General features: G+C 48.8%; 1 protein-coding gene across 4 annotated transcripts in view; it reads right to left on the reverse strand.

Annotated features, from left to right (window-relative positions):
- Positions 1 to 5805: 5805 nt before the first annotated feature.
- Positions 5806 to 25138, reverse strand: part of PHF2 (PHD finger protein 2) — an 83605-nt gene continuing 64272 nt past the window's right edge. For 2 of the 4 annotated variants that reach the window (XM_071755322.1, XM_071755323.1), the window contains exons 13-22: positions 24417 to 24536; positions 23448 to 23566; positions 22525 to 22703; positions 22216 to 22289; positions 20177 to 20334; positions 13230 to 13507; positions 11484 to 11579; positions 10489 to 10598; positions 9098 to 9359; positions 5806 to 6835 (exon numbers count right to left, since the gene is read on the reverse strand). In XM_071755322.1, the coding sequence (XP_071611423.1) occupies positions 6747 to 6835; positions 9098 to 9359; positions 10489 to 10598; positions 11484 to 11579; positions 13230 to 13507; positions 20177 to 20334; positions 22216 to 22289; positions 22525 to 22703; positions 23448 to 23566; positions 24417 to 24536 (1485 nt within the window). In that variant the 3' untranslated portion in view covers positions 5806 to 6746. The remainder of the gene's footprint in view (positions 6836 to 9097; positions 9360 to 10488; positions 10599 to 11483; positions 11580 to 13229; positions 13508 to 20176; positions 20335 to 22215; positions 22290 to 22524; positions 22704 to 23447; positions 23567 to 24416; positions 24537 to 25138) is intronic. The other 2 variants (XM_071755324.1, XM_071755325.1) reach the window with 2 other exon arrangements.

A 25138-nucleotide genomic window follows, 5' to 3' on the forward strand; every position in this document is an offset into this window, starting at 1 on the left:
TTGTACAGTTGTGAGGCTGTGCAGACATGTGGTTGTACAGATGTGGACTGTACAGATGTGGGGCTGTACAGATGTGGCACATGGGAGGAGGAGGAGGGCCACAGAGATGATCTGAAGGCTGAGCACCCCTGCTGTGAAAACAGGTTGATAGAGTTGGGGTTGTTCAGCCTGGAGAAGACAAGGCTGCATGGAGAACTTGGAGCACTTTCCAACCCCTGAAGGGGCTACAGGAAAGCTCAAGAGAGACTTTTCACAAGGGCCTGGAATTATAGGATGAGGGGGGATGGGTTTAAGCTGTAAAAGGGAAGACTGGGATGAGACACTAGGAAGAAATTCTTTGCTGTGAGGTGAGGGTGGTGAGACCCTGGCCCAGGTTCCCAGGGAAGCTGTGGCTGCCCCATCCCTGGGTTGGATGGGGCTTGGAGAACCCCCCCAGCCTTTGCCTCTCCTGGAGCTGGCCAAGGGGATGTGCATGGAGGGAAATTGTCCCCAGAGCTGAACAGGAGAGGGTGGCCCTGCAGCCTCAGTTGGTTGAAGCCCTCAGGTGTCTGTCTGAGGTGTCAAAACTGAGCTGCTCCATCCAGAGTTTTCTTCTTCTCTTTGCCACAGATCATTGAGAGGCAGCAGTCCCTTAATCCAGCTGTGAGTTGTCAGGCTGCAGCTTGCTCCAGAGAGCAAAGTAATTACAGACCTCAGACTTGTAAAGTGGAGGTACAGTAGGAAAAACAATGCCATTTGTGTTGAGTGGTTTTATCTGTGAGCTTACCAGGTGCAATCAGCAGCAAGCCCTGCCTGGCTGTGCACAGAGAACAGGAGAGGCACTTCATCCATCCAGTGGCTCCACGACACTGATATATCAGCTCTTTCACTCTGGTGTCAAAGACCTCTTGAGCATCCTGCTGCTCATGCATTACCCTGGTGTGTTATGACCACTGGCACACCCAGGTTAAAAAGGATGCTGTGGTGTGAAACCAGTTACATCCTCATTGCCCATTCACCATGGAGTAAGGAGAGGGAGTCCCCTTCTGCTGAGGCTGGAGGTACATTCTGGTGCTACAAAAGAAGGAGTAGACAGGGAAGGAAGCAAAGGAATTTTTGGGGCCAGGGGCTTCTCAGTAGGTCTGTGAGTAGCACCACAGGGATCTGGCTCTAGGAGAGGACCATTTGTTGCACATCACAAATGCAGGGAAAACAAATCCTCTCTGAGATAGATGGTCACTGTAGTGTGACCTGTACTAAGACTAAAGGTATGTGGGGAAGAATACACAAAGAACCTTGTGGCAAAAGTCCTCCTGGTATTTAGAAGAAACCAAGACCCAGACATTGTGTTACCTTCCTAATTGAACAACCCACCAGACAGAAAGAGAGCCACCACATCCAGGCTAGAGTGAGATGGGCAGCTCCTTGAGAGGAGGTGGGGGCCAGGGGGGGGTGGTCTCTTCTCCCAAGGAACAAGTGCTGGGACAAAAGGAAACGGCCTCAGGTAGCCCAGGGGAGGTTTAGATTGGAGATTGGGAACAATTTCTTCCTGGAAAGCGTTGTCAGGGCCTGGCCCAGCCTGCCCAGGACAGGGATGGAATCCCCATCCCAAGAGGGGCTACAAAGCTGGGGAGATGTGGTGCTGAGGGACAGATTAGTGGTGGCCTTTGGTAATGGTTTGGACTGGATAGTCTGAAAGGTCTTTCCCAAACAAAATAATTCACTGATTCTATGACCTGACCATGAATCAAGCCCTTCACACCTGAGTGGTCCTCATAGACCACAGACTGCACAAGTGCAGGTTTTGTGTGACCACAAAACAAAGTCTGCAAAAGATCTGTGGTCACAGCAGGGCTCTGGGCTGTGGTGCCCACTGCCCTCTCCCAGCTAAGGGTGAGAAATGAGTGATGGACACTGGGAGAGTCTGAGCATGAGGCCAGCATCAGGGGCTGGACCAAAGATGCTCTGGTGACCCCAGGAAGAAAGGGGGGGGTCGTGTTCTGCTTGGGCTGCCAAAGGAAGCTTTTGAAACAGTAAATGAAGGAGCAGTATAAACATAAAGCCTTTTAAGATGTGTCTCCTTGTCACTTAAGGGAATGCAAATATTAATCTGGTGGAGCTGAAGGTGAAAGGAGGTGTGTATGGTCTGCACAGAGTCTGCAAACACCCAGCAGTGTGAGGAGGGGAGAGCCAAGGAGGGAGCCAAGCCTGGCTGGCAGCCTGGGGCTGATCTCTGCCTCTCTCTAAGCTGCACACCATGGAGCTAAATGTTTAGTAAATACAGTTAGCTGGGTGAAAGAAGTATGTAAAGTTTGACAGAAGAGTGACCTAAAAAGGGCCCCCAAAGTGTTTCTTCCCAACAGACTGGAAACAGAAGGAAATCTAATTAATTATAATTATTACACTTCTAAGAGAAGAGGAGAAGCAGACTTTCTTTCTCTCATGATATACAGAGAGCAACTTCAAAACTGTTTACACAAATGCTGTGAATTCTGCAGGGTGGCTACTACAAATCCATGTCAGATGTTAATGGGAAGCATGGCATTTGCAGAGCACAATGGCACCGTGCCACTGCTTTCAGTAACGTGGCCCCTGCAGCCGGTGTTGTCAGAGCCTGTCCTGAGCAGAGATGAAAGATGAATGCAGGGTCTGCCAGATTACTGTGGGCCTGTGACAAATGTCCATTTTGGGGTGATTCTTGTCAGTTTAAAGACAGAAACACAAATGTTGTTAGCAATCATTTACCAGGAGCAGCCAATGGCCTCTCTGTATACATGAATACAGAAATTACCTCCCCAGCAATGCTGAACAGTGGATTTAGGGATTTCTAGTTGCCAGTCACTGCAAAAGCAACATGTAGGGTGCACTCATCACCCCTCTCGCAGGTAGCTCCACATTGGCAAAGCAAACAAACAAAAAAAGTAAGTACTTCACCTGAGTCTGCAGCAGGGCTCAACACAGCACCCACTGAGCACACTGAGAGCTACCCAAGGGTGTGAGATGTCCTCAGCCAACTCAGCAGGAGTAAATGTGGAAAACTCTTCCAAATGCATGTGGGGAAGGTGCAGCCAGGGGAGGAGGGCAGGCAGAAGGCAGCAGGATCCCCACACACCTTGGGGCCAAGGTTTGGGGCTTGGGGCATCCCAGGGGCTGGTGGAGATGTCACTGGAGATGTCACATACAGGCTGTATTTTCAGCTGTGTCACATACAGGCTGTATTTTCAGCGTGACAGCACACAGAAAAACAATGCAAAGTGGCTTTTCTGAATCCCAGGCATCCAAAGAGCTTTCCCTTGTGTTTGCTCAGAGGTTTTCTGGAGAGCCTGCATCAGGTCTGTGACAGGCCACACGTCTCTCCTGCCTCCTGGGGACGCTGGTTGCTCTTCCCTGGCATGAGCCTCAGGGCATCCTCAGCTGCCCTGCAATAAACCTGGGACACCGGGGCTGCGGGTGTCACCAGCCCGGGGAGGTGCCAGGTGCTGGATGCCAAGGGGTCCGTGTCCCGCACTGTTCCTGAACTGTGAACTCCCCCAGCTGGCGGAGCTCTGGAATTGCCAGCACGCGGGGGTCACCTCCACCCCAAAATGTCTCTGGGAGTATACAGCGAGACCAACCCCAAAAACTCCCCAGCGCTCAGGGCTGTGGGAGGGGAATGTGCCCGATGTGGATGTGTGTGGGATGATGATCTGAGGAAGTCCCCAGAAGGAGTAGGGCAGGAGCACGACTGCCTCATCTGGGGGGGTGAAGGGGAAGGAGGGCAGCAGGTGCTTACAGATGTCACAGGCTTAATGGGGAGTGTCTGTCCCAAGAAGTCTGGGTAAGAATGTGGGAAGAGCCAAAGCCCCAGCAGCTGCGGGCACAGCAGTTCCAGGATGTTCTGTAAACACCCAGAGCATCTATAAACACCCAGAACATCTATAAACATCACATCTATAAACCTCAGGTGAACACAGCTACAAAACCTGTCCCGTGCCTCACATTTCAGTAACTCACACATTCTTTGGGCTCCCTCTGTCATGTAAGAGGCTCTATACATAAGAGGTCACTGACCATCCCCAGTGGAGCTGAGGCCTCATCCCTAACACATAAAAAAGCATCAGGAATGCTGGGACTGACACATGGGGTTTGTTCATCACAGAGGCAAAGCCTGTCCTGGGTCTCTGTGATGGGCTGTGGGCAAAGGCAGGAATCCCTCAAGAGCACTCCTGGCCTTTCTTATGGAAATGTTTACAGTGAAAGCTTCACAAAAAGAAAACCCATCAGAACAGAGGTGGCCAGGGAAAGGTCCATAGTATCCCATCTTGTCATTGTCACCTAGTAAGCAACTACAACATCCTTGTGAGGACACATCGTGCTTATGGTAGAGGACTCTGGTGCTCACCTTGTTCCTGTGGGGCTGTCAGGGGTAATTCTGAACAGACCAGGGTCAATCTTCAGTCACTGCCAGCATGGTGTGGCCAAGTGCTAGGGATCAGCCCAGGAGTTGGAGATGTCAACAGCTTCTGTTAGCAAAAAGGACTGCAGGAGCAGCAGCAGCTCCATGTGTCTGTGGGGAGCACCTTCTGCCTCTTGTGATGCCCAAGGAGTACTTGGAAAATGAGCCCATGGACAGGAGGCTCAGCCTGGAGAAATGGTAAGAGAATTCATCCTGGGCTGGCTCAGGAACAGCGTGGCCAGCAGGTCCAGGGAAGGGATTCTGCCCCTGTGCTCAGCCCTGGGGAGGCCACAGCTTGAGTCCTGGGTCCAGTTCTGGGCCCCTCAGCTCAGGAAGGAGATTGAGGTGCTGGAGCAGGTCCAGAGAAGAGCAAGGAGGCTGGGAAGGGATCCAGCACAAGTCCTGTGAGGAAGGGCTGAGGGAGCTGGGGGTGTTGAGGCTGGAGAAGAGGAGGCTCAGGGGAGACCTCATCACTCTCTACAACTCCCTGAAAGGAGGTTGGAGCCAGGGGGGGGTTGGGCTCTTTTCCCAGGCAACTCTCAGCAAGACAAGAGGGCACAAGAGGTCTCAAGTTGTGCCAGGGGAGGTTTAGGTTGGACATTAGAAAGAATTTCTTTAGGGAGAGGGTGATCAGCCATTGGAATGGGCTGCCCAGGGAAGGGGTGGATTCTCCATCCCTGGAGATATTTCAAAAGAGCCTGGATGTGGCACTGAGTGCCATGGGCTGGGAACCACGGGGGGAGTGGATCAAGGGTTGAAACTGATGATCTTAAAGGTGCTTTCCAACCCAGGTGATTCTGTGATCCTGTGATTTCAGTGAGTGAAAAGAACAGGAAAACCCGCAGCACCTGGGGTGACTGAGAAGCAGAGGGACAAGAGTGTGTCCCTTTCTCCCCAGGAAAGGTGGATGAGGAGCACTGTGCTGGGCAGTGTGCAGAACCTCTGGGTCACCCAGGAGTTGTCTCACCAGGCTGCTAAAGACCATGCCAAACTATCCAGAGCTTCTTGAGGTGCTACTGCAGGCCGAGGTACCAGGGGGATTGGGGCTGTAGATGAGGCACTGGTTCAGCACCCTGCTCTCTGCCCTCCTCACTGCTGAGGGTCCCTGCCCCGAGGGACCCCTGGGGCTCCAGCTGCCTCCACTCCCCCATCCAGCCCAAGTGCTGCCCCTCGCCGACCCCACAAAAAGGCCAGGCTCAGGCAGTTCTGTACAAAACCTGAAATAGTTTACTTTGCTTTGTTTTTGTTTTTTTTTTTTTTTCATTTTTTAACCTTTTTTTTTCTTTTCTTTTCTTTTTTTTTTAAACTTTTGCTCTAGGTTTTACTTAAGATTTTGTGAACTCGATACAAGAGCATTTGATATGAATCGGTAAATAAAACACCATCATAGATAGATAGCCACGATAAACTTTGTTAGAAATGTACATGTCGCAAAAAAATAATAATACTAATAATAATAATCATAATCATAATAAAAAAAGCCGGCGCGACGCCCAGGCCGGCGTGGCCCTGTCAGCCTTCGCCCACGGCCGCGGGTGGCTCTGGTTCCCCGCGGGCGCCGCGCCCCGGTAATGTGTGTATATAAACAAAGCCCATAAGAAATGTACAAATATAAAAAGCTACAAACATTAATAAATTACATCGTCACAAAACACGGAAACACTCCACAAGGTGCTAGTAAAATAACTCGTCTCCCTCCCTCGCACAAGAAGTTTCGCAAAGAGCTGGTACCGGTGGGCGGCGCCCGGAGGGACTTTTCCCCTTATAAAAAAAACCGGAGGTGGTTATTCCAAAAGCTATGTACAAGCTACATTCTAGGAAAAGGACGCCCGGGGAAACGCGGCTGCACGGGGCGGCGGGGGCTGCCCGGCAAAGGCGCCCAACACCCGCAGGCCCAGCGCCTCCGGGCCCGCCCGACACCGCCCCAAAGGCCCCGGCCCCACGGGCCCCGCACAGGCCCCGCTCCGCACCGCCCCTGTCCGCCTGCTGGCCCGGCGGGCAGAGCCCCGGCCCGGCCCCGCTGCTGCTGCTGCTGCTGCTGCGCCGGCGGCTCCGCCCGAGGGCCGGGCCGGGCCGGGCCCGGTCGGGTCGGGTAGGGCTGGACCGGGCCGGGCCGGGCCGGGGGACTATCGCGCTCCTCCCCTGCCGGGATTAGTATTAACTTTTTGCGGCTAGTCACTCTCAGCACTCTGAGAAAGGACATCTATATTAAAAAATATTTATAGCAGGATTCTGTACACTCCGACCGCTGAAAGTTAAAGGGATTATTATTGTGGTGATGGCCGGGAGCCAAGAGGCGGCGGCCCGGGTTGCTGTCCCGCTGGCCTCGCCGCTAGAGCAGCAGCTTCCCGTTCCGGTGGATCTTCAGGATCTTGCCGAGCCGCTGCTTGGCCGTGGCCATCCCCTTCTTCGTGCGCTTCCCTGGAAGGACAGCGGAGCAGCGGGTTGAGGCACCGCTCCCACCCGACCCTACCCCACCGGACCCACCCGCCAGCCCCACACCGCCCGCCTCCGACCTCCCCCCGCAGCCCGCCCTGCCCGGCGCCTCCGAGGCCATGGCGGGCCCTGAGGCGGGGGGGCCGCCCCGCAGGCACCAGGGAGGGCTCGGGAGGAGCTGGGTCTGTGCTTTATGGCGCTGGGACAGCTGCGTGCCCGCAGCGGGACACAGCCCCGCAGCACACCCCGCCCGGGTGGCTCCTCTCAGCCCTTCCTCTGCTGGGGCTCCCACAGTGCCGGCCTCACTTCTTCTCTGTGCCCTCACCCTGCCCGGGCACTCAGCCTGCCGTGACAGCCTAAACCCAGACACTGTCCTGCTCCCCACAGACACCCAAGGACACCCACAGATACCCACAGACACCCACAGCCCAGGCTCCACACACAAGACACTCACAGACACCCAAGGACACCCACAGACACTCACAGCCCAGGCTGTTACAGTGCCAGGGACCTCGGGCACCCCTGTGTCACCCTCTGAGGCACCCTGTGACACAGGGGTGCTGAGCTTGCATCCCACACACTGTTCCCAGGGCACCCGGTTTGCTTGCCCAGGCTCCACATTTCTTTCTCCTAGCCCTCTCTCCCTAACTTGACTGCCACCACTTGCACCCTGCCCCTCCAGAAGGACACTGAAAAGTTGCACACACAAACACAGACACACACATTTCTGTCCTATGGATTCACACCACAACACACCCAGAGCAGCCAACCCTCCATGTCCCCACACGGGTGAGGTACAACACAACCACACAGCCTTTCTCTTCCCACCACGCTGCCTTCAGTGCACTCCTGTAGGATACCTGCAGACTCAGCTCCTCTCCACTCTCCCCATCTGCATTGTGCCCCACCCTTCAAGACCACCAAAGTGTGGGTGATCCTTTACATGGGAAGTTTCCTCACTTCTCCTCTCTCCGCCTCTTTAAGACTGTGAGGACTTTCCCAAGGATGTCCTAGAGCTCCATAATTCTGCTTCATCCCACCATCTCCTTCCACAGTTCCTTCATTCCCAGTGATACTCAATCTGGTAGTCCCCATGCTCAGGACTCTCCTGTGCCCCATGCACAGACACCCTGAAGTCCCCTTGGTGTCCCCAGCTGTCCCCTTATAGACCCTGCAACAGGAGGAGCAAATTGAATTGGGTTTGGGCAAGGACTTGGGAAGTCAGCCACTCACTTTTCTTGACTCATGGCTCCTTCCCTCCTTTGAGGACTGAGCTATTCCACAGGCAAGGTGTGATCCACATGCCTGGTCAGGCTCCTTCATGATTCCCTGACCAGGCCACCCAGCTGCCCCCCCCAGACGGGTTCAGATCCATTCAGCACTCCTCTTCCCATCTCCCACTGCTGTGGACCTGTTTCACTAACACCACCATTTCACCACAGAGACACAATTCCATGATCATTCCTCTGCAGACAGCTCCTGGCAGGACCCTGGCACCTACCACAGCCTGTGGACATCCTCCTGTATGGCCCACTCGCTACTGCTGCTTTGCTCAGCTCTAACACAGGAATGCACAGGAAACATCTGCCACATCACTTCACTTTTCACATCAGGGCCTCTCCCAGTGGGATCACACATTTCATCTTCACACTACCCAATGCCTGTCCCACACACCTGCCTCTGCCATGCTTTCTGAGCAGAGCTCAAGCACAGGCAGGAGGTCTTAGCCTAGAACTTCAGTACAGCCTCAGCTTTATGACACTTTCCCTACAGAAGACAAGCAGCAACCTCTTCCTCTCTCTCAGCTTTGGCTGTGTAGCTGTGTCACTCTCAAGGTGTGACATTCCTCTGCTCCCAGCTCTCAAGGCAGGTCTGTGGATTTCACCCAGCCTCAGCTCTGCCTGACCTAGCCCCGGGCATCACAGCCTTCATGGATGCATCTTCCCCTGGACAAGGCTTCACCAGACAGGCTGGAGTGGGATGTGACCACTGTAGGTGTTCCTCAGGACCCTCGGGTGACCTTCCCAGCATGGGATGCCTCTCCCTCTGCACCCAACAGCCCAGCAGCACAACACAGCTTTGGGGCAGAGCAGCCCAGGCCCTGTCTGCAACCAGATCAGAGCTGACGAAGCGCTTCACACATCCAAGACAGAGACAACACGCGAGGGGCCCTGCAAAAACCACGAGTGACACGACCGATTCTCCCTTCCCCATTCCTGCACCATAACCCCAGGCGTTTCCTGGTACCTTTGGCAGAGGCATTGTTCTGCGAGGATGATGAGGGTCTCCTCTGCGTGAGGAAAACCCCGGGTGCCATGGGCTGCGCTCCCTTGCCGGGCTGGGCGGCCCCGAAGGCGCTGGCCCCCGCGGTGTACTCGTGATCCGTCAGGCTGCTGGCGTGGGACTCCAGCTTTGGCTCTGGAGAGCTGCCTTCCTGAGCCGCTTTGCTCACGTTGTTGGTGGACAGCTTCTTTTTGGTATTTTTTTTCTTCTTGCCTTTCTGTTCCTCCTTTAAAATGACAAACATGAAGCTCGGGTTAATCACCAGAAGGCCTTGTCAAGGGCCAGCGGCGTTGCGTAGGGTCCCGATACAAGGAAAACCCACGAAGTTTGCCATGTACAAACTGCTGAGGGTTGTTCTGATCCCATCTCACTCACAGCTCTCTCTGCTGCATGCACACTCTTGCCTTTCTTGCCTCTATCTTTGTGCTTTGGGCAGGGCCTCCTTGTTTGTTAACTCTGCGTACACTGCGGTGAGCGGGAGACAGCCAGGACCCTGCCTTGGGAGACCAGCAGGGCTCTGCACCAACAAACCTGGCCATGTTCCACAAAAACTGGCACCTCCTATCTTCAGGTATCTTCATATGTTTTCACAATAGCAGGGAGGATATTAAAAGTCCCACTGATCAACAGACTGCTTCATGCTAGGACACACACATTATCTCTTGACCTGTAACTGCTCTTACACATAAATACCATGGGAACTGTCAGCTGCCTTCAGTCCACTTCTTGATGAGACTCTGCTATCCCTCTTAGAGCTCTTCTACTCAACAGTATGCACCGTGGAAACCCAATGCCACCAAAACCTGCATCTCCAACAACTTGCCAAGGTGTACCACCAACCTTGATCCAGAAGACCTTGTCACCTTCATGCCTGATGGTGTCACATTTGTGAAGCCTGAGTTAGGCACTTAGCACCTATCTGACCTTTCCAGAGATTGGACACTTACCACCACCCAAAGTGCCTCAATACCTTTGCTGAACAGACCCACAGATACCCACGATTCACCACATCTTTGCTTCCCAGCAGCAAATTTTCACAGACAAGGCAATCACACCAGTCAGACTCACACACATTGATATCTGCTTCATGCATACTCTTTCTGGGCAGCTTCCTTCTGTCCTGGCCTGGGAACTATGGCTCACTCACTCACTCAGACTCCTCTGCACTTCCAATACGTTGCCTGCAGATGACCCGCAACACTGCTGAACCTTCATCCCTGTCTGGCCCCCGAGACTGCTGAGCCTCATGTCACTGGCACAGATAAACACCGAGCAGGACTGGCACTGCATTTTGGGCATGACTGCTGCTGGGGGCTCTCATTTCCTGACAGCTGCTACTTCTGAAGCCACCTCACCTGCTGGGACAACTTGGCGGCAGCAGCGGCGAGTCCGGTTTCGATGGACGCAACTCGGGTGCCCTCCCGCACGGGTCTGTCCTGCCGGGGCACCGAGGGGCCAACCCGGGCTGGAAGGGAAGCAGATGCAGGTGAGATGATGATGTGCAGATGAGATGATGTGCAGGGTGTGCCCATGTGAGCAGCATCACCATGCAGCAGGCAGTGAGGCTCTGCCCCACGGAGCAGGGGGGCCGGGGGTGTCACAGCCTCTGCCGGTCCTTCCCCAGGGTGTGTGTGAAGACAGGAGGTGCCAACAGCCTCCAGTCACAGTGGCTTGGGGTGAAGGTACCAATAAAGATGTGACACAGCTGAGCAACTTCACTGGCAGTTGCAGCCACCCGAAGCCAAAGCCATGGAAGATTTCTGCCCCCACCACAGAGCTGAGCATCATCTCAAATTGCACAGAGTTCACCCCCCCACCAGCATGGGTGGACATGCAGGGCTGCAAGCTCATGGTACATGGGCTGCTCCTCACACACACAGCAAGCCATGGAGACTCCCCTGTTAGTAAGTCTAAGGACCCCCTGGTTTGTCTCTGCTTCTGGTGAGCTGCAACAAATCCAGACCACCAGCTTTGGCTGAACCTGGAGACCATTCCCAGCCTCTCTCATTTCTCTTTGCACAGCCAACATCCTAACAGCCATGGCTACTCAGCTGTCTGGGGTTTCACTGTTATATGACTGCTAAGGTTGCCACCAATTGTTCTGTCACCAAGAGTGTGAAGAAAAGTAAGACAGCAACCCAGGGGTGCCTTTTTCCTGCCAACTGATTGAGAGAGGAAGGCTAACACTGCTCAGCATGAGTTCCACTCCACTAAAAAGGATTAATCCTTCACATGATCAAGAAATCACTAGTTGTAGTCTTACAGTTTCCACACTCCTTGAAAAATGGCAGTTTTTTAGGGACCTGCACAACTTAGCCTGAGTCTGGCAGCACAAACCATATGGACTTACCTGTTGGACTGTAAGGGGCATCATCTGAACTTTTCCTTTTCTTTGATCGGGATTTGAATACTGGATTATCTTCATCTGATTCAAGAGAAGGGTAAACTACAGTAGAAAACAAAGGCAAGAGTTTCAGTGTAGAAAACAGTTCCACCCTGCAGAGAGGGTACTTGCTCTACACAGGTGTGGTGACTACAGGCATGACAGTGGGAAGAGCAAGGTCCCTCCAAGGTACCACTGATTGAGTCCTCACTGCTGCAACACTCTGGGGAATTCCTCCTGCTGAATTTAAGCAGCTACTCTTAGGATACACAGTGAAACTTCTCAGACTGGAAAAATCAAGTCTATTGTTTGTGGAGCAGCAGCCCAGAAGAGACAAAACCAGGTTTCCTTATCCCGGCCTAGACTGGACCTGAAGCCACCTCAGCTCCCCTCAGCATCACACTTTCCTGTCCCCTGTGACAGGCAGAGAGAAATGAGATAGTGCTGTTTACACAGACCTCAAATACTGCTTTCCCGGATGAGAAGCATCCAAAAGATGAACAGGAACCATTCTACCAAAGGACCCTTCAGAGGCCTCTGGGATAAGCACAAACTTATCTGTCTAAATTTTATTCTAGCCTTTACTATGTAGTTTTTGTATTTTTTTTTTTTCCATGTGTCTGATTTCCTTGCCGGTTGCTCTTGGTTACATCTGGTGAATCTGGTATTACTGTGGCATTGATACTGGAAGTCTGCTGCTCAGATGTGGCACAAACAGCCTCTGCAAACCAAGCCTGCTCACAGCACTCTGGCAGCACAGACACAAAACAAGCAAATCCATCCCTCCTTAAACCACAGCCTTGTTCATGTGTGGCATCTGTCCTTAAATCCCAACCCTTTGCAACAGCTTCATGGAACTGCTCCTTCTAACACTACCACTGCATCCCAGTGCATGCAGTGCCCTCTCAAGGGCTGGGCACCCAACTTCTGCAGCATCACAGCATCTCCATTTGGCATCTCTTAATAATGCTCCCCTTTTCCAGTTGTAACAGATGATTTCTCACAGTCATGCTGCTAGGGAGACACACATGGACTCCCCCATTACACAGCATAAACCTCTACCAACTTCTTGCCCTCTTTGGAACTTCAGAGTTTCTGGGCCCTGTCAGTCTTCACATCACTGCTTTTCTTCATTTCCTCATTTCTTATACTTGAAAATGCTCCTGAAGCTTATCAAGGCAGAACTGATACAATGGGTGCAAACAGGCTTTGTGCCCTTTCCTGCTGCTGGTGCTTGCATTCACTGCCCACACTCAAAATGCCACTGTATCCCTTTTCCAAGTACAAATACAAATTTCCAAGTACAAATTCAGCTTCTCACTCACCTTACCTAGATGTTTTACTACTGTTGTGCAGAGAAGGACAGTTCTGTCATCAGTGCCAGTGCCTGACACACATTTCTGGGGCAATTCTCTGTCTCTTGGCTGACTGCTGCCATTTCAGGGGGCTTCCATGATCCTGACATGCCTCCAGACTCCCTGGATGACCATACCACCACTGGCTCTGAAGTCAGTCTAATTATTGTACAGTGCCTGATTAATTTTGCTAACCTCTCACTATTTGCATTCCTCCTTACCAAAATACCCAGCTGATTCCAGTGTGACAGAAAGTGAGCAAGCAGATCATGAGAAACCCAGGGGTATTTGCAAGCATGCAGATATGTCCAGGCACCCCCAGGCACACACCCCCTCAGACAGCTCCCTTGATACTGACCGTAATCTGAATCTTTAAAACAGGCATCCAGGTGGTCCTGATCCTCATCATAATCTTCGATGTCAACGCTGTTCTTTGTGCTTTTCTTCAGTAACCTCTTGCCAGCATTTTTGTTGCTGCCACCGCCCGTTTTTTTAGAGTTCTGTGCAGAGATGGAGTTGTTCTTGGCCTGGTTGGTGCCCCAGGATGTCTGGAGGCAGGACTCTGAAGCCTGGAGGTTTGCCATGGACAGCATGCCCTGGATGGCTTCCTGCGTGCTGGGAGAGGCAGGTGGCTGGCTGTGGGGAGGGGATGGGAAGGACAAGAGCTGTTAGAGACTCCAGGAAAACACAAACCCCCACCAACAACTGACTCCCTGCCCTGCTCAGTGATGCTACAAGTGATTTCCTGGTCATTCCCCCAGGGCCATGCCACCAGGGCCAGCAGTTATTTTTATGCTGACAGTGCTTTCACAGCCAGCAGGTGAGGTTGGTGCCCCAAGAAGATGTGCAGCACGTGGCTGGCACGGGGAGGGCAGCTCCTGGGGGGCTCTCACTGCTGGGCAAGGAGGGGGCCAGGTGACTTTTCCAAGCCCAGCAGCATTCTCAGCAATGTGGTTGAGCTGTGGGGGAGCTCAGAGGGGGGGGTGATGGTGGGCTTCTGCTCCCTACTGCCAAGCAAGGAGAGAGAGAACTGGAATGACTGGAATGGTGATGATCCCAAGGGCCCCGTTCTCACTGGGAGCTGCCACCACCCCAGATCTGCTGGAAGAGCAACGTGGTGGGGCAGAAGAAATTCAGGTTTCTGCAGTGCACTGGGAGGGGTTTCTGACCTGGGTCTGGGATGGGCTGATTATGGGAGATGCTGAAGAGATAGGGACAGGATGGGTGAACTACAGAGTGGGTGGAAACCTTGCTTGTATTGAACATGGGGTTTTGGGCATTTATTTTCCACAGGCAGTGCTACAGAAAGAAATACATCCCTACAGAATAGGCTGAAGTCAAAAGGTGGTTAGCAAGGTGGGAAACCACACTCCTCACAACACAGAAGAACACAGAAGAATTATTATCTCTTCAGAGAATGCCAGACATGAATTCTGTGGCAGGCAGAACACATCACTAAATATTTCCAAAACTTTGAAGTTCGGGCAAATATTGAAATACAAAAAAACTTGCTGTGGTAATGATTTTTTTTTTTTTTTTTTAGTTATGCAGTAGAAGCCACTAACACACAGCATTTCCCAAGTAAATCACAAGTACCACATCACTTTCTCTTACTTGATCTTAATTTAATCCTCTTTAAACTATTACAGAACTCTGGATAAAGTAACATACAAGACAGAATGAGAATTTCTGGACACTAATTGCATTTACAAATAACCCTGAAAATTAGTTAAGACTGGTGTTAGCAGCTAGCAACTCAACAAGCAGAAGAACACAGAAAAACTTATTGAGGAAAGAGATGTTTTAATCCCTTCATTATCATTCCAGATGCCTTAGCTTTCTCCCTGTCAAAGGCATATTTTGCACCATCTATAAGAAATTAACATATTTTCTCTCAATTCTTTTTCCCCGACTGTTTTCACAAACACTGGACTCTCAAAACACTGCAAACAGACCATCAAGCACTGACCACTAAATGGGAAAATCAGAGAGGAACTGCCTTAAGCAACACAAGCTTCAATAAATAAATTGTGGAATATGATCAAAACCAGTGGTTCTCAGTCAAACCACAACCTGAATGTGTGGGTGAAATGTCTCAGAGACAGAGCTGTACACGGGGCAAAGTGTTTCTCATTAGGGCATGTGCTTGCGTGTACTTCCATGAGAAGTATTTTAGATTTCTAAGCCAAAAAAAATTCAAGAATAATCAGGAAGCAATTTTTAAGCTCTGGAAGGCCATATCCTCTTTCTGTAGCTTCAGCAATTAATAATAAAAAAAGACATTTACGACAGCAAGCTATCTATGAGTCACAACTATGACTTAAAAGCCACTTAAAATGAGTGAGGGAGCAGAAGCAAAGCAGCTTCCAACACCCAGGGAGGTGGCACCTGGTGACAGCACAGCACAGCACAGCACATCCCTGCTGCTGCCCTCCAAGTCCCAGCAGCCTTGCTTCCCTTCCCTCAACCTAACAAATGATGTTGTGGATGCACAGAGGAAAAGTCACTTTAAAAAGCTGATTAGTAGCAGTTTGTGGGCTCCACTTCAACATTTTGCATGATTTCTTTTTTTAATTTATATTATTTTTATTTTATCTTTTCCTTGTATTCTTGTAAAGCCCAGTACACACAACTGGGGGATGAGTTTGCTGCCCAGCAAGCACCTGAGGATTTCCAGCTGTGCAGGGACTGAGGGAGATCCACACTGCAGCACCAGCTGCCCCTGCACCACCCAGCACCCCCTGCTAAACCTTGGTGCATCCCAAGAGAGACAGAATCAGACCACTCAGACAGAATCAGGGAATCAGAGAATAATTTGGGTTCAAAGTGATCTCCAAAGGTCACCCAGTCCAAGCCCTGCAGTATCAGGGACACCCTCACCCAGATCAGGGTGCTCAGAGACTCCTCAAGCCTCACCGTGAACATCTCCAGGGATGAGACCTCAAAAACCTCCCTGGGCAACCTGGCCAACAGGGCATGCCCAAAGTGGCCACCTCAGTACCCACAGGGCTGGTCTGTGGGGGACAACTTGGGCTCTCCCAGACCTGGCTCCCATCCAGAGCCCAAGGTGGACCCCAGCCCAAGCTCACACCCACACCAATCAGACCAATGAGCCACGGGCAGCACCAGCACCAGCACCAGCACCAGCACCAGCACCAGCACCAGCACCAGCACCAGCACCAGCACCAGCACCAGCCTGTGTGCTGCTGTTCCCTAGAGCTGAAGCAGCCAGAAGGCTGGCACATTAGTAACAGAAAGAAGCTCCCTAATAGAAGGGAAAACTTGATGTTAAAACTCATTCCAAATACAATCTCCACCAGGGCTGACCACAGGGGGAGTGGATCAAGGGTTGGACTTGATGATCACAGAGGTCCCTTCCAACCCAGCTGATTCTTCTTCTTCTATTCTGTGCTGGCCACAGCAAGCTGTTCTGAGACACTGAGTCCCTGAAGCTTAAACCCAGCCCAACAAATGGCTGCAGAGAGCACTGTGTAGGGTGCAAACCCATCTGTGCTACACAGAGCAATGTCTCCAGCCTGCAGCTCCCTCTGAGATGTGCTGCCCTCCCCTATTCCTCAGCACACTGTCCCCTCCCTGGCAGCTGTAATAAAATCACAAATCTCAAACAATTCCAAGTAAACTGCAGATGACAGTCCAACATTATACGGAATAAAGTCTCACATAATTCAGATAAGGCCATTATAAAAAAAAAAGTCTTGTCCTGCTCCCAGAGTTTCTGCACAGAGCACTGCCTGAGCAAAGGATGCTCTGCACTGACCCACCTGCACGACAGCTCCTGGAGTATCCAGAGCATACAGACATTTACATCTGTAGGGAGATACCAGTACATACACGTGCCTAGCTTTTATTTGCCTCATGAGAAGAGAAAGATGAAAATTGTTCCTGAGAGTCAGACATGAGTCCCACATGGGCATTATGCTGGGACAGAGTATGTTTGCATATCATGTTTCTTCCACTTTTTGAAAAGGAAGCACGTTATGGCCATTTAAAAAGCCTGGTGTAATTATGAAATGAAACAGCAATTTCATTTATCAGGAGCTTTTTTCAATCAAGCTGCAACACACACTGCCAAAGCCTAATTGTTTATACAAGAACCAAAATTGAGATGACACATTCCACTAAACTGCCACACACAGTGCAGCAGTTCCTGCAGAGTTTGGTTATGTGACTGCGTTGGTGACTTTGATTTCAGGAACCACAAATCTACAAATAGGCTGGGTTCAGAGTTCTGGCTGATGGGGGGGAAACTAAAGGCCTGACTCCTGCTCCATTACTGAGTGGCAGCTTTAACCCATTCCACACAGCAAAAAACACCTCCCAAGCAAGGAAGACTCTTTGAGGACCATTTCTTTAAACTGCTTTTTTTCTGCTTCCCTGCACATCATAAGCAGGCAGTGAACTTGTTACACACAGACTGGTCACTAGTGTGATCAGGGCCAAGGCAGATTTCTTTTAATTCTTACAGTGGTTGATAAATTTTCTTATTTTATACCAAACTTCAAGCATAGGAGTCATACCACACCTGCAACTTTATTCCTAGAGTTAGATAAGTTAGATACACCTAAGTACCTGCCAACATGTTTAATTACCTGCCAAAATATAAGTCTAAATTCAACACAACCACCAGCTCCCTTATGCACCGTAATGCAGAATGGAAAAGGAATTCACAGGAACAGTCAGCTAGGCAACAAGTGCCAATGCAACTATTTCTTTTGAAGGGCAGATGCAGCTCTGGACCAATCTCAAGAGATCAGGAAAATCCAGAACCACTGAGTGACTGCAGCTCAGACAGGAGAAAACACCCAGTTCCCTGGGAGCTGCACATCACTGGTACCTCTCTGCAGTACCAGGAGGTGCTTGGCTGTTTTGATCAACCACTCCTTGCTAGAGGGAAGGCAATAATAAAGGAAAAAACAGGACCAAAGTGAGATGTGATCTCTTCCCTAGAAATAGCAGCCTTGCCAAGATAAGCCTTGGAAGGGGATGTTGTGACTGTCCCATGATCTTAAAACCATTGGTGCTTTTCACCCCCATGAAGAATGAGCAGAAAACTCCCACAGCAGACTCTGGGTGCGCACCTCTGTTCCACAGAGAGAGGGATCCCTGTCACTGGAATGCAGTGCAACAAGGAATAAACCCTAAATGTTGACAGAGACAGACAAGCCTGGTACTCCACCACTGCTGTGCCCTGCATGAAGCCAGACTCTGTAACAACCTCCATCTCCTGAACCCACCTAAGCTGTGGAAGACAACTGATGATAAACTGAGGAGTCTGAACCAGGAGATGTTTTGTGGCTCAGCAATAATCTCTCTACATTCTTCTGTAGCTCTGTCACCACAGTGCAACCTTTAAAAATTCCATCTTCTTTTTTTTTTTTTTTTTTTTTCAAATTCACTGATAAAATTTTCTTCTATGGCTTCCCTTCCCTTGGTAACTTGTTCTCTATGTACCCCTTTGACTACGGAGCAAATCTTTTGGAATTCTCAGCTGTGCCTTTTAACTTCCAATCTTTCCCAGCTTTACATAATATCTTCCTCTCTGAGGGATCTTCCAGTCCACTTTAACAGGTCCTTTCAAATCTGCAAGCTGCACCTCTCCTGGGTCACACACACCCAAAACCCAGCATGGGTATGAAGCACAGCACCAGTCTCTCTTTTTCCAGCTTGTTCTCAACTCTCAGACCACTCCTACAGCTACTTCTGCTTCCTCCACAGGTTCTGTGGCTCTGTATAACCCAGGCAGACCTAGAGAAAATGGGGAGGAAAAAGGTATTGCTGGGGTAGCCCAACCACCACTGGATGTGGTATCTACTTGGCTTTCCTACTCAAAGCAGACAGGTTGGGCTGCTCTGTGTGCATAAAACGGTGCAGCACATCTCTTGCTTCCATTCAAGTTCTGAATCCTGAATCCTGAACCTGAATCCCCAGCAGGATAAATGCTGCTTCACAGCACCACCATGTCCTGCCTGCCTGCCTGGTGGAGGTTTTCAAATGAAGGCAGAGTGGAGATGGAACTGGCTTATTAAAATGCCAAACAAGAAGAGCTTACCACATATTTCACATCATTTCCACCATCACCACCTAACCTGGCACTCTCAGCTTTCAGAGACAATTCCTTTGTTTGCTCCACAGGCTTATTTAGAGGATAGAAACCTGTGCCAGCAATTTACCCACAGCTTCCAAGGTACCAAGGATGACTGTGGAGCCGTAGACAGCACCTAGGTGAATACCTCTGGTTTTCTATAGCCAAGGAACCAATCACTCAGTTAAGGCTGCAGAGGCAGAGATCTGCAGACTGCCAGGAAACATGGGGCAGCTCCTCTCTGCTGTGCCCTTCTGCACATAACCTCACCTGGCACTGCCAAAACCCCTGCCTGGGGGTCTCTGCCTAAGCTTTGAGTTAAGCAGGACATTTCTACCTCTGAAGAGTCCCACAAGTTTCTTCCAAAATTATATGCAGTCTTCTGCTAACTAATTCCTCTATCAGTAGTTTATGATCAGACTTGGCCTGTAAAGAGTGGAGGTGATGAGCTCATAGACTTGAGACAGACCCAAACACAACCCTTGCTCCTGAACTGCAGCATTTGAGTTCAGGAGTCATATTTTCCAAATTTGCATTTCTTTTCACTGCTTTTTGTCTGGAGAACTAAAATACCTAGTGCTGAACCTTCCTGACCATATTCCAGCAGATCCAGTGTCAGCTTCAGTGTCAGCCCACAGTGGCTCAAAGGAAACACTACCAAGCCCTGGGAAGCACCTTCATTTTGGGTACACAAGTACCCATGAAAGAGTTGGGTTTTTAGCCAACTTGTTTTGGTGGGGAGAAGAATGACAACCAGGGGCGTGGGGAACAGAGGACTGTCTCCTGTTTTCTCCTTAGAGACATTCAATATTCAGGGAACTGCATGGCACCTTACAATGCCTTATGGAAGGAATGCTGGTCATTTAGATTACTTTATTACATTATTAATAATATAATATATTAATATAAAAACATTATTCATGTTCTCGAGCTGCATTCACTGAGCAATCTCTTCCTTTTGAATGATTCATCTATTATAGTATTATTGCTAAAATGGATGGATTCTTACAGCTGTTAAATATCTGTATTTGTTTAAATTCTACCACCAAAAACTTTCCCAGACACTTTTTCACCTCTCCTTGCAGATCACAGGATAAAGGAAGAATTTGCTCATTGGAGAAAAAGCAATTACTGAGTTGCAAGATTCATTCTCTCAATGCAATTTTTATGTGTACGAGGAGAAAACCCCCCCCGGTGCATACCTGTTGGTGTTATATTCCAAACCCCCAACCTCCTTGCTCGCCTGCAAAAGATCAAGAATTCCTGCTGAACTTCCACTCTCTTTCTTTACTTTGGAATTGCGTCCTGGCTTTGCCTCTGTGTCAATGTGAAGCAAATCTTCATCTGACGAGTCATCACTCTGCAAAAACAAGGAAACGGCTCAAAACAAATGGCCCAAAACCTCACTAAGTTACTCAGTAAGAGCAACACAATGATTCTTGCAGCCTGCTACTCCTCCAAAGACATAGGGCTAGCATTAATAATCTGCTTTCATTAAAGGGAAAGAAAAAACCCCCAAACCAGGCACACAGTGAAAATGGGCTTTTCTTTCCCCTTCCAATCCTGGAGAACCAGCTTTGAGCTCTGATCCTGCATGTGGGATGAAACCACTGCACCAGGTGTTCCCAGGTGCTGTTTCTTTTTCAGCCCCTGCTCCCACTCTTGTGCCCATCACCCACGTACCCAAAACAGTGAAGGTTTGGCCACCCCTCTGCCAGCCCAGGCATGCATCAGGCACAGGACAATGGACATGGCCAGTTCAGACCCAGGGACAGACCCACTCCTGCCATCCCTGCTGTGACACAACAGGGAGATCTGGCACTGGGACCTGAAGCCACTGAAGGGAGACACCTGCACTGCACCCATCTCTCTGGGGCTGGTATCTCTGTGCTCTGTATCTCAGGGACACCTTTTTCCCCATTCCTGCTTTCAGGGCTCTGAAGCTCCAGCCCTCAGTGTCTGGGCTGCCAGTCACTGCTCTCTCCAGGAGCTCCCTCCCTCCCTCCTTAAGCTCCTGCACATGGAGATACCAACATGGTTTTCCCTGTTCCTGCTGCCCAGTTCTCCAGACATTAACAACTGACTGAGGCAAGGAGGTCTGCACTTGCTCTCGAATATCCCTGAACCAAACCAGGATGAAAAAGGATTCCCAGGTTCTTGGGGCCAAACATTTTGGTCACCTACAGTTCTGTCTTAACAAGCTATTTTGCTTTTTCTGATTTTTTTCATATTTTTATCACATGAACTTTTACTACCAGTTGGGCAAAACATTTCATTTTAATGTCATTAAATTCCCAGCACTGACTTCCAATGCTCACACACTAAAAGCAAACTTATTCCAGTGCTGTTCAGTTTCCTGAAGGTGAGGCACAAGCATACTATGGGCAGAGGGAGACTCTGCTAAGTGCCAGAAAACAAAACCTTAATTGCTACCCAGTGGGTACCCAGGGCTTCCAGCAATGTGAGATGTCAAACTCCAGGAGATTGTTTGTATTAGAACCAGAGAATTACAGAATGTCAGGTTGGAAGGGACCTCAAGGATCCTCTGGTCAAACCCTTCTGATATTATTGTTTATCTGAGATGTCTCAGCTGTCTGTTGAGCTGAGACACAAACTTTTCCAAAGTGGGGGAATCCACCCCTTCCCCTGGGAGACCATTCCAATGTCTGACTGTCCTCGTGTGGATGAAATTTCCCTCTTGTGTCCAATTGGAATCTCCCCAGGAGCACCTTGTGCCCGTTGCCCCTCCTCTTGTCCATGGGACTCCTTGTACACAGGGAGTCTCCATCTGCTCTGTAGCCCCCCTTTAAGTACTGGAAGATCAGAATAAGGTCTCCTCTGAGCCTTCTCTGCTCAGGGCTGAACAAACCCAGTGATTAACATCACTCTGAGTTTCCCCTCTCAAACACAAACATGGAAATTAAATGACCAGTGTTCAAAGCACATGGAAACAGGGGCAGAGACAGAGTTTGGGACAGTCCCCTGTGCCTGTCAGCTCTGTAACATCAGGCAGAAAACTCCATCTGACCCTTCCCATTCCTCTGGAAGGATTATTCCTGTAACACAGCCCATAAGCTCTGATCACACACAAGTGGCCACAGCTCCAAATTCTGCTTAGTGCCTGAATGCTGCCTGTGCTGGGCAGCTCAAGGAAGCAGAGGAGGTGACAAGAGCCCATGAAGAGGCTTTGCTGTCCCCTACCCCATGGGTGCCTGCCTGGGGGCTCTCCATCATCACTTACCTTGTATGATACTGGCTCCACCTTTGGCTTCTTAACAGGAGTGTGCTGCAGAGTGTCTTTTTTATCTGATAAAACTGAATAAAATTTAAAAAAAAAAAATTAAAAAATGTAGTCATGATTCTTTTCCTTTCAAAAAATACAACTCCTAAGCCAAAACTTCTAAACCATTTCAAATCCCCTTGTACCTGACTAACAGTAAAGCTGAGGTTTTCCTTATTATAAATCAAATAAATTTTAAAGACTAGTTTTGTACAATCAACACATAGGACTTTTTTATGCAGATACAGACAAAACTGGAAATATTCTTACAGGGCAGTTCTCTTTTTGTAGTGTTTTTCTTCCTTCTGATTGGAAACTCATCGATTTTTAGTTCACCATCATCTGACACATACTCATATTCATCTCGCACAGGTTTTGCTTTATCTTCTTTAAAATTCTGCAGTGACCCAAACACACTTGTATTCAGCTGAGTTTTGACTCCCTTTGAACTGGAGAAAGAAAAAAAATAAATCAGAGACAATGCTCTGACTGGAAAACATTTTGTGACTTGACAGAGAGGAAGACAATGAGCATCCTATGGAGAAATCTCAGTCGGCCTGAGCACCTTCAGAGGTGTCACAGCAAGAAGAACAAGAACAACAACAACAATAGTAATAAGAATAAGAATAACAACAACAACAACAATAATAATAATAATAAGAACAATAACAACAATAATAAACATGATAACGCCAACAACAATAACATGCAAATGCATTTCTGTACCTAAAATCTGTATCTCCAAGTATGCTGCTGACTAGAGTAGCCTTAGCTGGCTTCAAGTAAGAACTGTATGATTGAAAGCTGTCTCAGAGAATATCATGATATGCACAATGCACAGGCTTTGGTATCAGGAGTTCATGAAAAGTTTCTTTTAAATGTACCCTGAGTAGGACCTGCACAAAAGCCACCTAATACAGCTCAGGTAAAAACCTGAAGTGCCAAAACATGAGATGCTGCCTGAATACTGAAAACACTTCTCTGAAGCAAACCACCAGCCTCAAGGAGAGGCCATTGCTGCTATGGCCAGGCATGGGGAGTTCTGGGTAAATCAAGTCCTAGAGCAAAGAACTTTTTGTGTAAGTTGACAAGAAAGGCAGATTTTTCACCTTCTTCTTTAAAAATAAATAAATGACAAGATCTTTTAATCTGCCTTTTTTAAATTGGTGTATATCACCATACTTTATACTTACCCAAGCAACTTCTTGTTAGAGAAAGAGAATGTGAATTTGTTGTCCTTGCTTCCTGACAAAGGCGCCTTTTCCGATTTGTGCTCCTCTTCCATTTTTAGAAGTGAATCAGGTTTGCTGTTCTGAAAGGCAGAAGACCCAAAACAAAACAATAAAATGAGTAAGTCTTGATACTTTAGATTCCTAGGCAGCCTCAGAGAATCCATGGATCTACATGCAGAGAAAAATGTTTCTTTCCTAAGATGCACTGCTTGCAGAATTAATTGGTACATGTTGATCTCACCACGTTAGCCGTGACTTCTTTTGAACACAAAAAAATTTAGATGTCTCTAATGTGAATGAACCATGATTCTTAGTAGTCTCCCCATGTGAAAAAAGAATGTCCCTTTGTTTGGTTTTGTGGAATGTGTTTGCACCTTTGTCATTGGAAGTTCACAAAGCAGGCAAAATTCAGACAGCTGGCTGTGTGAGAAAGCCTAGTGTCACCTTGTTTTAAATGGGACCTGGAGAAAAAAAATGTATTATTCTGAATGAATATTACTCACCCTACATTAGCCCTCCAGGAAGGCAAGCTTTTAATTCATGTGTCATAATTCAGATTTCATTGACTCTACTTTTATGCCATCATTAGTTACTGATTTCTCTGGAAGTCCTCCAGACTTGAACGACTGTGTCAGAGTAAGACTGTGTCAAAGAGAGATCAGCACTGAAAAATCTCCCTGCTAACAGTGTTCCCAATGGCTTTACCAAGGATGAGGCTGGACAATTCGTTTGGAAACATGCGTTTGGAAAACCCCACATGCATCTCCTTTATCAATGATTACTTGATTATTTTCTGCTCAGATTTTTTTCTCTGGCAACTCAAAATTAGTGGCTCATGCTCTCTGCTTGGGCAGACCTAAAAACACTTCTCCACCCTTGACTTATCACTTTGCAGCAGAACCAGCAGCAGAATTTAACAGGAGACATTACCTTATATTTCCATTTGGCTTCTGTTTTGCTTTTATTTTGCTCTCGTACTTCAAATTTCTCCACCTCATTCTGCTTACTAGCAGTTTCCTTATTGGGAACACTTAAAACATTCTTTGCAGCCTGGGGAAAAAGTCAGCAGGTACTCTTAATGAGGATGGAGTGCTGGCATGTCACAGAAACACATTTTTTTACCTGGAATATGGCATGATATATTTTTGAAAAGTTTTCCTCAGATTTATTCTTTTTGAACCCAAATATGAGATTTAATCAACTATTGCTGCTTTAGAGATTGCAGAAGGCTAGCTGCATTTCTCCTTGATATACCAATATACAAGATTATTGTAAAAACATGCCTGGTGTTCTGTGGACAGGTTTAGCAAATGGCAAATAAACTACTAGGAAACTGAGAAGGATTTTTAAAAAGACTTCTGAATACTTCTTAACACACAATGTACAATACATTACAGTCAGTGCCTCAATGAAATCCTGGCCCTTACTGAAGTCAGCAGCAAAATTCAGGGTGAATTACAGGACATGAACACAAAACTTGTGCTACACGGGCAAAAATGGAAGCAAACTATTGTTTTAGCTTTGTTCACCCATTCCAGAGCAAAATCTCATGCAATTCAGATGCTTTAGAAATGAGTTCCTTCATCTTTGATTATGGAATATCAGATTATGGAAACGCACAGATGAGTGCTGATAACATTTGAACTAAGAAT

This window comes from Heliangelus exortis, chromosome 12, assembly GCF_036169615.1.
Source record: "Heliangelus exortis chromosome 12, bHelExo1.hap1, whole genome shotgun sequence".
NCBI classification, from domain to species: Eukaryota; Metazoa; Chordata; class Aves; order Apodiformes; family Trochilidae; genus Heliangelus; species Heliangelus exortis.